The 14,657-nt window shown below is 40.4% G+C and overlaps 1 protein-coding gene across 1 annotated transcript in view; it reads right to left on the reverse strand.

Moving 5' to 3' along the window:
* Nucleotides 1-14,657, reverse strand: part of IGF2BP3 (insulin like growth factor 2 mRNA binding protein 3) — a 112,378-nt gene that overhangs the window by 3,655 nt on the left and 94,066 nt on the right. Inside the window, exons 12-14 of the mRNA XM_059487476.1 lie at nt 8,218-8,337; nt 4,138-4,212; nt 1,113-1,244 (exon numbers count right to left, since the gene is read on the reverse strand). Of these exons, the coding sequence (XP_059343459.1) occupies nt 1,113-1,244; nt 4,138-4,212; nt 8,218-8,337 (327 nt within the window). The remainder of the gene's footprint in view (nt 1-1,112; nt 1,245-4,137; nt 4,213-8,217; nt 8,338-14,657) is intronic.

Raw genomic sequence — 14,657 nt, forward strand, 5'->3', positions numbered from 1 at the left:
AAACAGATAGTAGAAGTCAGAAAACTTTAAACTAACAAATGTTATACAACCACCAAGCCTCAAAGACACAGACCATTGAAACATCATCCTCCAAGCTACATTTTTTTAAACCCCTCACTAACAGAAAGCATCTTTATGCAGCAGTGTGCACTCTGCAAGCTGGGCCTCTCGTGTCTCTTAACATAAATTAGCACCAAGTCCTCTGGGTTTGTAAAAGTGTTTTAAAGACTAAATACAACACACAGAAGGTGTTAAATACATGACTTTAAAAAAGCAAATAGTTGCCACAGTATTTACAGTTGAGTTTAAAAGTGTAAGGTCAGAAAAATCATACAATATAGGGAAGAAAAATGCCAGAGTGTTTATATATTTTTCCTTCAAAAACCTATACAATATAAAGAGCTTCAGACTGAGCAGGTGGGAAATTCTATTTGTTCAAATTATTTTCAGCAGCTTGTCAGGCTTCCATCATGTTAAGTAGAGGTAAGAGTCTTTGTCTCATTAAACTAATTTTATTTTAGAAATGCTTATCTTTGTGTAAATAAAGTTTTAGATGAGCAGCTTCTCAGACATGTTTGTCCTTAAACCTCTTGCCATTGCAAGTAAATGAAGAGGCCACACTGCCTCTTGACACTTGACCTAAAGACCCTGTTGCACTCAGGATGGACCCCCAAGACTGAACCAAGTCTTTGCAAATATCATCTAGCTCCTGACTTAACATCAAATGAAAATACCTGAGCACCAGCAGAGCACCAGCACCTTTTTAGGATTGAAAAATCTCAGTGATGTTATTTTATACAACAAACTGAGCCTAAGAAATGCCATCAAGTTAATTGCAACAAAGATAGGTATGATTTTTTCGGTAATACTGAGGTCTGAACATGTCTTAAATTCCTACCACTTATTTAGAAATGAAATAAATCATTCTAAGATTGGCTTCAACTCCACAGCAGAAGGAAGGAAAATGTAACAAGTACAGTTAAGAAAACAGCTCCTGCTTTAATGTAACATCAAAGAATTAGTTTAGCTAAAAGTTTAAGCTTTATGTGTATATACACACTGAATATGAAACAAAATTAAGCAACACTAAGGGTTTTATTTCAGCTACTTACAGTTTTGCCTCCTTTACCAATAACTCTACCAGCAGCATAGGATGGCACTTTTATATGAGCCTCAAGTTTCACTTCTTCTTTAGGTCCAAAGAAATTTTCTTCTTTAAGTTTTCCATAGATTCTCCCTTGAGCCTGCAAAATTGCTTTCAGTCAGAGAATGTTCTTCTTGGAATGTAGTTAACATCAAGAAATTCCACAGAAAGGTGAATTCTTAGTACACAATCCTGACAAAGTGTTCTCCCTAATAAATATACTACTTTTCTAAAAGAAGTCTTTGTACCAAACTAGTAAGTACCAGTGTCCAACTCCAAGGACTGCTTGACAAACCAGAGAACCACACAGCAATTTAACAGAGATCATTATTATTATTATGCTTTTCAGTATGAATATTGCTTTTAAAAGAAACTACCACATTTCTGTAGAGGTAAAGAGTGGTGGAGAGAAGAACTGTCAGGCAGAACAACAATCCCAATTTTTTTATTACACCCAGAAGCACAAAATGCAACTAATTGATTCAGAAAACCATTCTTTTAAGATGCTAAACTAAAAAAGCCACAACACCCCCAACAAGTCATGGTCTAAAGACTCCAATTGAAGCAAAGAGCTTGCTTTTACAATCCATTACTACATATTGTTTTAAAATAAATAAGTTTGCACTTGCTCAAATTTCCAAAGTAAAGAAACAAACTGCCCAGATCTAAATAGTTCCATGGGAACAGTACTATTCCAACCAGCACACAGTTCCTTTTTCTGGGAAGCACACAAGTACCAGATAGCAAGAAGAATGTCCACTGAGAGTAAGGTTGTAGATTTGCTGATTTCTAAACACATTTATTTCCTTATTCACAGACATTTTCAGTGAATTTGTGAGAAATGGTAACCAAGTCTTCAACTCTTTGGCTCCTAGATGCTTCAAAAGAACATACGTTACTACTGAATTATAAAGAAAGGATGTGGATGACTTTTAAAAAAGGAATGTAGATGGTCTTCCAACACCTCCAGTCTTTCAGTTCTTGAGAAGGTCTTTAGGAAAGGAAACACCTAACTGGGCTGCAAGCCTCTGCACAGTAAAATGGTGGCTGAAATGTGTTGTCTCCCCTAGATTCCCCTTCACTTTCATCTATCCCAGATCCAAGGCAGCACAGCCATGCATGAACAGTGGTGTCACAGGGATGCCAGAGCCCTCAGGAGCACTGCAGCAAGGCTCTGAACAGTGCCATGCTCCCTTCCCACTGCCTTGCCAACAACTGCCCTGCACACTGCAACATCCCCAGGCTGCAGCAGCACAGGAGGAAAGGGATGCAGCCACTGCAGCCACCAGGGATAGGAATCACAGAGAGCAGAGCACAATGGAGCAAGGAAAGGATGCCCAAGTCACAGGCTCTGAGATAACACTGCCTCTCCCAGAGCTCATTACTCATCTGAGCAGCAGCTATTCCCTCTCCAGGTTGTTGAGCACCAGTTTACACTCTTGGTGCCCCAAAAACCACTGTCCCAGGAGAGGAGACCCTTCTTAATCAGAGCTTAGGGAGAGCACTAATGAAGTGTGGACCTGGCCCTAAAGCCAGCTTCAGGCTAACAGTAGTGATCAAAGGAAGGATTGAGCTCTGCCTCTGCCCATCCCAGTCAAGAGGGCATTGCTCAAAGAGAAGCTAAAACACTGCAAGGTCTGGAGCTGAATAAAGCCCAAGGGACAATCCCTTTCCTTCATAAGACCAGCATAGCCCAGGAGCATGGACTGTGCTACTACACTGATGCACCTTTGCAAGCAGAGCTCAAGTGCAAAGTAGTGATTGATTGGTGTTAAACTACATATGAGGTGCAGAAAAGGGACACTTTCCTCCTTGCAGGAGTCAGGTTGGAGAGAAGAGCTTCCAGAAGAGCCCTGTGGGACTCCCAGTTTATCTTGGGGAGGAAACCTGAGGACAAGCCTTTGCCTACATGAAAAGTCAGGATAAGGGATGCCCAAATTTCCTTTGGCATGCTACTCCTTGAAGGTAAGTCCACTGATATCTGATCAGTATCTGACCTTTTGCTGATCCCAGACCATAAGAGTACATGTGGCCAAGCCCACAAGCACACAGAAAATATCAAGGACACAGAGCTTCCTAGTCATGCTTTGCCTTCAATGGCATCTCAAATGCATATGGTAACTGAGCAACAATCACAAATGCATCTAAGTTTGTAATTACCACTGCAAAATACCTGCCCTGATAATTTTCCAAAAATCCTAAAGGCATTAATGAAACTGCTATCCCTGAAATTTGTGCACCTCCTTCTTGCAAGATGCCCTGAAGCAAAAATACAGTCAAAAATGAGAATAGGCAAGAAAATGATGCCAGGATACAAGAAACTCTCAAGTGACTTTCTACATGCTCCAGGCCACACCTGTGATGATGCCAGGCTGCTGCACTGAGCTGCCTGCATCACTCCTAGCACAGTCAACTCCTTTTGGGGTAACTAGATTTATCCCTTGACATTTAAGGCAGAAGGCCACTCTGGAACTTAATTTGAGCACAGATGGGATAATCAGGTTGAATATCTCCTTGTAGTTGCAGTGGAAATACAATTAGAAATCTTACATTTATCTGTAGAGTTACCCAAAAAGCATTTTCCATTTGGCACAAAACAGCAACCTGGGAAGACTCAATTTCATCTTGTCAGCTTTGTTATTTCAATTAAGCACACAAAACTGTTGCACATACCAAGACAGATTAAAAGACTCAACTCAAAGGTGCTTGTAGATAGAAGAGACATTTAGGAATGTAATATGGCCATATTTTTATGCTAGACTTGATTCTCACTTACATGGAACACACATGTTTTTTCAGATGACCAGAATGTGGCCTCTAATAGTACTGTATTACTCATATTCCCATGAGACCTTCCAGCAGAAGGAAAGCAAAACTCAAGTATTTTCTGAAATTTTGTATAAAGCGCGCTTGGAACCAAGAGTTTCGTTTTTCAATATTGTCCCTTAGGATCCAAAGGCCACTACATACTGACAAGTTTTTGTATGTTGTACCTTGAACTGAGCTTCTGGAGGTCCAGTGATGATAACCATTCTCAGCTTAGCATCTGGTCCTTCAGCAGGGGCAATCTGGAATGGATAAACATAGCTATTGGTAGCTGTCTTTTGAAGGAATAGTTTAAAGCCACCCCCTCCCCATTTCAGTCTCACATTCTGTTCAGGAGTGAAAAATTATTTGTTACAGCAGCAGCATCACACTTCAGTCATGATGGGTTTGCTCTCTTTAAAGTGCATTAATTAGCTGTAATGAAATATGGAGAAACTGGCTAAACCACCATGAGCAAATTTACTCCTGAAAATTAAAGACACAGCTACTCGTCCACACATGGCAGAATCCCACACGGCGTTTTCATGTGGCTATGAGTGATGTAAGACATGTAGCCTTCAAAAAGACAAATCTGGTTAATAAACTGAGATTCTCATCCCTACACACTAGCTTGAATAGTCTTTCTAACAAGTTTTGCTCATTAGCAAAAGCTCTCATCCATTCCCCTGAGAACAGAGGATCACTTTACTGTTGTAACTAATCAGATCCAAAACATTCCTCCATACTGGACAATGTGTGACCCAAATAAAAATTAAGCTCCACCAGAGCTGAGACAGAGATGCCTGTAGGGTCTTTAGCAGTTGATGTCACCACAACAGTAAGATTTCTGTGGGTGTTTTTCTCAGACTCCAGTGGCATTGAATAATTCAAGCTAGCCTCTGACATTCCAAATGAATCTTTTGTTTATCACAACTGACATTTCCATTGTTGCATCTAGTATTACATAGCTGCTGTTGAATGAGCAATATATTAAACACTACAGAATTTCATCTCAGCTGTTGGCATAGGGATGTTATTCATATTTAACAGCTGTAGTTTATTTCAGACAAATTACCAGTCACCAGGCATCATTTTCACTAAAGAATTTTGCTAAGGAAAGTTTGTAACATTATTCATATTATACCCTAAGATGGAGAAGGCATTACATACCAGTTATCTAGTTTGCATATCTATTTTTCATTATTTATGAATTCCAATTGGATAGATCTAAAAATACACATTAATTTTAAAGCAGTACATTTATATGTCATGATGTTGTAAGAACAAGCACAGACTAAATCCATTCATTCTTTGGAAAAAGTATTTTAGAGGAGCAAAATTTCAGGGCACATTTAGAGACAGCTGACTGAACAGAGCTCAGCCTGACAAGTGTCATTTGTGTAAAGTGGACAGGTTTGTCTCAGCCACCTCTAGTTTTCTTAAACACCAGCACCTTCATTAAAATTTTAGGAAAAACATTTTCCATCAAACCTTCATTACATCCTATGTGTGTCTAAATGTTCAGGAACATATCTTGCTTTGATTTTATCCTAGAATATTCTGTTCTCAGAAGCTGGGGTAAAACATGGCTGAGGGCTGCAAAAGAAACATATACCAACTAACATTTCAATGTCTGAAGAGGTAATCTAAGACAATTCTGTATTAATTTTTCTGTCTGCCTTTGGAAAAAGTATTTATATACATACAAATACTATACAAGTGGTGAATTTAACTTCTGAGATTAAACAACTTTTCATTCCTAACCAGAAAACAATCTTTTATATGCCAAAAGCCACAAACTGACAACTCGATACACCCAAACCCAGCTTTCATCAGGAAGGGCTGCCCTGCAAGCAATTTTTAACCAAGGAGATGACAATTGTCATCAACAGGTCCCAGCAGCACAGGGTGGGCAACAGACAACTCAAATCTCTTTTGCTGGCTCTTCTGCTGAATAATTGAGTCTGGAGTCCCACAGTGAGCCTGCACTGCCAAGCAGCACTGGGACACAACCTGAGCTCAGCAAGAGCCATGTTCACCTCTGAGGTGACAGCCTGGACACTGCAGCGTCATACAGAACCCCAGTGCATCTGGGGTTTACTCTGCATCGTGGGTTGGGAGTTTCACCAGATCTACAAAGCTCAGCATGAGCACAGAGGAGATGCAGGAGGATGTGAAAGGCTTTCAGCTGTACCAAGCTACAGCACAACTCAAAACAAGCATTATGCACAGACTGACTTCCTCCACAAAGTATGGTTACTGCAGTTGGGCAAGTTAGAAGTTACTCAGGCAGCACTCCCTCCAACTCTTAGCTAAAAGCACAGATTCCTTGATTCACAATTTATCATTTCCTTCCAAAGTTATGACAGAGGGCAAGTTGAAGTGGTCCCATTTCAACATGAGGGAAGTTTAGAAGTTTTGAATAATTTACCAGTTGCCATATTTGATACTTTCACATAGAAGCAAGCCTGATGCTCCACATTGTTCTGCCAGCTTACAGGTTAAGTTGCATTATTTTAGTAGATAAGTACACATGCAGCATCCCAATTTTGCAAGCATACCCTGAATCTGTGTACTTTGGTTAAGATTTAATCATGTTTTCACAAAAAAAAATATCTTTACTTTATTCCTACTGAAGGAAAAAAAGACCAGAGCTTGAGAAAACTTTTATCTGAATTTAAATTAAGACAGAAATGTTAAATGCATGGGGTAGAGGGGTGCCAGCCAGTAGAGGAAGCCTGAGGCCACTGTTAGCCAGATGCATGAGAAATACTGGAAATTCCCTTTCCACTAAACTCTCTTCCAAGGACCAACTGAAGAACTAGTTTGGACGGGTTCTTGGAGGTCCAGGTTGTTTCACATTTCTCTCTCCACCTAGCTGCACCTTCCATAAACTTTAGATACAAGCTGCAGGAATGGAGAGGAGAAGAGGAAATACATATGATGCATCACAGCCCCACGCAAGACAGATTTGATAAAGAAATATTGACACCTACCACTTTCTCTTGTTTCATTTTCCCCCTAAAAATATGGTTATTAGTGCTCAATTAATGTAAACCAACTGGGTAGTATAACTATTTAACATTCTGCTCAAAAAAGGATGGACTTGGGCAGTGTGTCATTGGTTGACTGGCCAGTAAATAGATCAGCACTAAGCAAACCACACAAGACTCATTCATCAGGGTTCCCCAATTATTTTGCTCTGTATACTTAGATGAGCACCTTCCAAGCCAAGCTCAGCTTCACCAAGTTCAACTCAGCATAGCCAGCTCCTGCCCTGTGCCCCAGACTTTTGGCAGATCCCTGCCATAGCACTCACTAAACACATCACTCCTCTGAAACAAAAATAAAGAGGGCTGAGAGAAAAGCATTTGTTTTATCTGTGCAGTAAAATGCCCATCTAACAGCATACTAAAGCTACATGCTTCTGTTCTCTAAACTTTTCTTTTTTTTTTAATTTAGGCCAAAACATTATCATTACAGCATAAAACAGCAGAAAATATTATTTGTAAGAAAAAAGTGCTCAAGCATTTAGAGTAGATCTTTGTGGTTACAAGGGCATTAGTGGCCAAAAGCCAGGGCTTTCCTACAACTGCAGCTGGTACTAACTAACCTCTGTAGACAGCCAAGAAAGATTTGACCAAAATGACTAAAACTCAAGTTTCTATTAGAGGTCAGCCTCTGCAGACAATCCTGTTCTTGGCTACACTGAGGTGGTCGATACACAAACAGCTGGATGTTAAACCTAATAACAAGAAGGTAAATGTGCTGTTTGAGGACTGACTGGCCCCAGGAGGTTGGAGCAGCACATGGGTGAAGTTCCACCACCAACAATTCAGCATGGAGCCATTTGAGCTTGACAGCCCAGGCCAATCCATTTGGCACAGACCAGGGGCTGCCACGAGGGTAGGGACTTCTACTGGGCTGCTGTGTTTAGGAGGGGAATTTATCCCACCAATTTTCACTTTACCTAAAGCAAGGAGAAAGCCTTTAACCACCGCATCATTAAGGCACAAGTCTGTTTCTAAGACCACCAAAGTAGTTTTCTTTGCAGCTTATATTTCACACCTCAGGAGACGTCTGAAAACATGCTTCTAATTATCTTGTCTCAGGGAAGATTAAAAGATGATTTATAAACAAATGTACTATTTATCACATCATATTCTAAGCATGGAGTGGGGGAGGATGTTCAGGAAAGCACTGCTTGTGCAAACTTGCTGAAAGTGTCACGTAGAATAGGCAGAAAGTTATAGCTGGTGTAATAATACCTTAATAGATGCGCCTGCGAAACGAGAAAGTTGTTTGATGTGCTGTCCCTGCTTGCCAATAATAGCTCCAACTGCCAAGGCTGGGATGAACAGATGAACAGTTTCAGACTCGGGCTGTTGCTGTGGGGAAGAAGCAAAAATGCAGTGAATGTTTTTGAACATTATGAATCAGATTGACAGGAAAATGGGTACAGAACAGGCATGCATGGAAATGAGGGGGAAATAAGATTTCCCCCTGTGATGTCTGAGTATTAAGGGTCTGGCTTTTTTGGGAAATCACAAAATCCACAGAACAAGAAAACCAGTTTGAGCCAAAAGAGGATTCTTTCGTCTTGTATAAAATACTCACAATTTTAATGCATAGAACTTTAAAAAAACAATTGAGGAGCTGTTTCTTTGTGAGGCTTTCGCTCTTACCTGTAGCTGTCTGGATTCTCTTCCACGTGCCAGACCCTGCAGATGAGGCTACTACAAGCAGAAAGAGGCTACTACAGCCTGAGCAGCAAACTCTTTCTAGTTTCCCAGTTAAATTTTTAATTTTAGATTGTGCTGAGAGCAGTACAAAAAGCCTCAGAGTTACATATATGCTACAATTTCCTTTGTGTGGGAGTGATCTGGAATGATAGCCAGCTTGAAATCTGCCAGTGATTCCTCCTGTGTAACATTATGCAACAGTTGGAGCCCTGGCAGCATTCCTCACACAGGCTAGTAAATTAAACACCATGTTTCTGAAAAGTGAGAGGACCCCAGCATTGCACCCACTGGATATCAGGCATCACTGCATCTTCCTGTTGCTTCCAAGCAGACACCCCAGCTGGAGAGCATGACACAATGCTCGAGATCCTCTCTACGTGCTGCAGAGCAATGATCAAGCTACAGGGGTGCATCTGCCACAGTAACTCACAGCTCTGTTAGCAGCCCCAGAAGAGCCTGTCTCAGGAAGGGAGCACCATCAAGCACACACCATGCTACTGGACCATTGATCCATCCACTTGCATCAGGGCTACCCCTAAAAAGCATTTCACACAAGCCTCTCTTTGAACTAGGAGGTATTTAAGACAATACACAGCTCTCCTTCTAAAGTTTTTCTTCCTCTGTGTATCCCTCTCGTATTTTTGAAATTTGTTTTGCTCATCCTCACTAAGACAAGCCAACAAGCCCTTTTTGTGCAGAGGTATTTTGAGACAATGCAGACAATCCTTGTCCTTGCTTTTTCAGTGCCCACCATGCACTGAGCCCCAGCAAGCAGAGCACATGGGACCAACCAAGCTCGTTGAGCTTTGCTCAGCTCTGTATTTTGATAGGGGTACAGGCACATAGAGAAGCTCACCTAAGCAGCTTTTTCCATGATATTTTCAGAAAAAGCCCCACACTGCTATATGCAACACAAAGCAAAAAGCAGATGCAATCCTAAAAGCAACACCCCCAGCTTATTTTTAAATTTCAGTAACTCCTTTCAAGGTTAAGTCTTTCAAGGCAAAGTCCCACTGCACTAACCATAAACAAATCTGAACAAAATGCTCGTTTCCAAGTTTTACTGCTTCATTTTCAGTAAACACAAGTCAACTGTAACCTCAGGGGATACAAATTCCAGGCACAGCTCCACATACCAGGTGAAGAAACCCCAAAATAGGATATTGGGAACAGAAACACTTGAGGCAATTGCAGCAGTTGCACAGTTTACCCTGTGTTTTCACACATACAAGGCATTAGGATTCAGAGGCATTTCATGCTGGTTTGAATCCACATGGATGCAGCCCTCCACTCCCAGCCTCCCCACTGCCTTGCATGCTTTGAGGCCAGCAGCTTTGCAAATCCAGCTGGTTTTTAAGGCAGGCAGTAAGTCCCTGACCCAAATAACCAGAGCAACACACAAGTGGCAGTCTGTGACCAAGGGAGGAAGAAACAACAATTAGAGAATGGGAAAAAGTGGGAGCACCTCTTTTAATCTGCCTCCAGATCAATTTAAAATGATCTCAAAACTACACCCTAAAACTACATATTTGTAATGAAAGATACAGCCACTTCAGTATATACTTATATATATAGTTTCCAGAAGATTACTCATTCTTCTCCTATTATTACAAACATCCTGAGTGTTGTCATAGTAAGTCCTTTTACATGTTCACTGTGAATCCAGCAAGATTTCCAGCAATTTGGAAATGCTACTGTAGGTACTCACTTGATCTTAGCGCTTCAAAAAACTCTTTCTAAATGGTTGCAAGTTCATGAAGCATTTAGGTTTTTCCAGTTTTGTTGCAAGGACCCATTGCACTGAGTGTAGAGGCAACCCCTCCTTCCAGTCCTGACAGCTTATCCACCCCCTTGCTCGCTCTTCTTCTTCTTGACCCCTACATTCAATTGTCCACACATACTTCAGCTCCTGCAGAAATCCACTGCTGAAATTTTCCTGCCACATGCTTCTCCAGCCAGCCTCTTCCAGCTAATTACTACAACACTGCAGCAAAGCAAACGTGTAACTTGACTTGGTTTTCAAGAATTTACACAGCTTCTACCTAAACCCACCTCCAGACACATTTCTGTACCATAGAAACAAATCAAACTTCATTATTTTTGTTTGCATATATTTCCTGCCTTCCCTCTGTTGCCCATCTGCCTGCTGAGCAGTTCTCCCCTCTCCTTCCCAAAGCTTGGTTTCAAGCCACTTTCTTGGCTGGATTCAATCCACCACTGAAATTCCTTTTTGTTGCCTCACCCTCAAACACAAAACGTGGGCAGCAAAGGCAACAGAAGACAAAAGATGTACCTGTGCCTTTCTAACTGTGCAATCACCTCACTGTAGCACCTTCCTCCCATCCTTCCTCATAGTTTTGACGTTTTGATACATTTCAACTTATTTTATCGTAAAGGACATTTTTTCAAAAGTCCTTTTCTGTGAGTTACTGATGTTCTTTAATAGAAAACTTGCATTTTGCTGTAATAATGATACATGTTTAAGGAATAGTGGAGAATCTGTCAATATTCAGCAGTTCAAACATTGGAATTTTTTAAATTCTTGTTTGGAGCACCACATTGGCATATATATGTAACCAAATTCATCTCCAGTATAGCATCACGCAAGATTTAGAGAAATTATGTTATACACACTGATTTTTAACCACTCAAAAACCATATTCCTCTTTCTTTTTTTCTTCTGGCAGAAATCAAGTCTAACGTTAACACTTTTGAGAGTATCACAACACCAAGTTCAAATTACTATCTGTCCATCTCCTTACCCACAATAATTTTTAAATCCTTTTGTATTTACTGGAAACCTAGCCTGCAAAAGAAACACATCAAAACCTAATGCAATGACTACACCACCCATCAATCTTACAGATGCTTCTGGGGATCTCAGGATGGAACAAAATCAGCTATAATTTAATCTTACCCATGCCATGCCACATAAGTCATAGAGCTTTCCAGGAACTCCTAACATGAGTTATAGCAGAAATAGATTCCTAGACCTTAAACATATGTTAGAAGCACTAAATTTAGGGAACTGATTTCCCACTCTGTGAAATCTGAGCTTCAACGTTCACTCCCTTATAGCCAAGTCTGCTTAAATATATACTTACAATTTAAAAGCCAAAATATGTATGTATATATATTTTTTGACAAGAGTAAGGTCTCCTGGACAATTTTCTCTTCTTCCCCATTCAGTTTATTTTTTCCCCCTACATAAGGAAATATTTTATTCAAAGTCAGCCCAGCCCTGGGAACAGACAGGAATGCAGAAAGTAAATCTTTTAGAGTAGCAGCCTAGGTTCACCAAGATTTGTAGTCTATCCATCCACCCTAATTTGCAAGGAGCCCTCTGCAGTATCTGTGATGCACAGACCACCTCTTCTGCCTCAGCAATATTTGCAGTATGGGCTCATGGCTAGTCCACCCAAATAAGAGAAGTTTGTCTTGTGTAGCTGTGGCACACAGACCACTGAGATATTCACTTCTATGGAGAATCTAGGTTGTTTTGGGGTTCTGTGGCTTTGTGTTTTAAGAGAAGAGCTCCAGAAACCAAGATTCTTAGATATACAAAACAGATTCTTCAAAAGCATGGTGAACAGAAACAATTAGTTCAATTCATAAATAGCAGAAAGTACTTGCTTTGTTTCTGCAAAAATCAGTGTGCTTTAGTCGCAAAACAGGGTTGATAAGGAATTTTTGTCTATATCCAGCACATTGAACTAATGAAAACAATTTTAAATGCTGTTTTGTTCATTAATTGGATTCCAATTTCCATCCAAATGTTGCCTGATGAAAATCAGAAGTTAAAATTAATCAAGAAAATAAGAAAAGCATCATTCATCATTGTTAACAGAAAAAGGAAAATATACATTACCCAAAGCAAATGTGAAATTGCATACTTGTATAAATAGACATATTCAGTGTAAGCAAAGGTACAGACTACTCTAAGGCTTTCAGAAAGATAACTAAAGTACACATATAAAATTCAATAAGTCAACTTAAATCAGATTTCCTGCTTGCTCATTTAAATCATGATTGAAAATGGTGATCTAACACAGAGATGGAAATTAATCTACCCCACTGGATGACACTGAGCAACTGCTGCAGCAGACTATTAGCTCTGACTTTTTACACTAACACAACTCTTTCCTGGAGCAGCTTGGATACACCTCCCTCCACACCTCCTGCAAGTCCCTGAGCTCCAGCCATCTGTCCCTAGCCCAACAGTCCATACCAACTATTTATCTTCTTTTTTTGATATTTCCCTTTTAAATTCCCACCATCACCATCCAAGACAAACTGATCTGTTGGTAAATCATGTAACTCCTGGCTGGTTCCCCATTACTCTGGGCTCACCTGGAGTCCCTGCACTGCATGTAGCATCAGGATTATCCCCTTCACTCCAGCCAGACCCTGCAGCCCTACAGGAGATTGTTCCTTCTGCTGCCAACCCTAGCACATTAACTCTTAGGAAACTGGCTTAGCACAGCCATCATTTCCTGGTTTCCAGAGTTTCAGCAGGAGTGAGGTTCTTCCTCTCCTTGGGATATTGCCACCAGTCCTTCAGCATGAGGGCTACTGCTGCACACCAGAGCTAGAAGCTGAGGAGTCCCAGCCAAGAAAATTCGCAGATTCACTCCTCTTTCTGCAATTCTTGCCTGCAGGGTTAGAAAGATTTGTAGAGACCATCTGCCCTTAGGCTAAGGTTGTTATAACTTTTCTCTGCCAACTCCTGGTGCATCAATCCTACAAACTGCAGAAAGTCACACAGGAGGAGAGATTTTCCCTTACCTGTTAGATTGTCAGAAGGAAAAGAATTGCTCCTCATCTCACACTTGTGTAACAGAGCCATAGCACAGTCAGGCAAGAATGAAAACTCAGGAAAAGTAAGCTATGACCCTCCAGAATAGAGGGGTGATAGGTAAAAAAGCAGGTCCCAAGTCACTACAGCTGAGGGAATGGACATCCTATTTGAAAAATGGCATTTGAAAAACAAAGAACAACAGATAACAACAAATAATACACAGAAAAGCCAACAGAGATTTGCCTCCTCAGTTCTTCCCCAAGACGACCCCTCCTCGCTTGATTTTGGCTGATGATGCTGCTAGGTCAGTCCACAGCTCCCTCAGTCAGCATGAGTCAGGGCTCATAAGGGGGTATGTTTGTTATTTATGTCCCTCAAGTTAATTTGAGCATTAATCTCAGTCTTTTTCTGCAAGCCTGCCAACAGTACAAAATTTTTTCCAGTCATGTGCGTAAGTGTCTCCATAGACCCCTTGCTCCATCAAATGCATGTGGTTGGTAAATCCTTGGCAACATTTGGGATGAGGCTGTAAATCTTTTAAAATATTGTACCCACTGAAGTGAATAGACTTTTAAGCCAGACATGAATGGGAGAAGAATCAGATCTTTCTGGTTCCTAAGCTTGTTATGTTTCATGTTGCAAATAAATTACCTTAGCACGAGACATTTATTTTAAGTCACAAAGTCATGTTATCCATTTTAAGTCAGCATCAGGATTTTTAGTTATGAAGGCAATAATTAAGAACTGTTGTAAGACTGCATGGAGCTACCATTTAGCCTAGTGAGATACTGGTGTTGTTTTTTGTTTTTTTTTTTTTTTTTTTTTTTTTTACATAGTAAACAAATCCACTTGGCAGAAGTCAATTAATACAGACAGTAAGTGACTACATTAAAAAGTTCCTTTTTTTGCTTTTCTATCCTCTTCCCAAAAACCATGATTACCAAGACAAGGCAGATTTGCAGACAGCTCATTCAGTCTTCAGAATACCCTGAGTTTGTCAGGAAGTGAGGTATCATATTATTCAAACCCTGTACCAGATCCAAAGCCAAAATTTAAACCATGTTTTTGCAATGTACTGTGAAGAATTATCCTGGCCCACAGCTACATTACATGCTCTTATTTATTCAGTAATGAAAACTTGCAGCAAGGGGAAATGAACATTTAGCCA

The sequence above is a fragment of the Ammospiza nelsoni genome, chromosome 1 (assembly GCF_027579445.1).
Source record: "Ammospiza nelsoni isolate bAmmNel1 chromosome 1, bAmmNel1.pri, whole genome shotgun sequence".
Classification (NCBI taxonomy): domain Eukaryota; kingdom Metazoa; phylum Chordata; class Aves; order Passeriformes; family Passerellidae; genus Ammospiza; species Ammospiza nelsoni.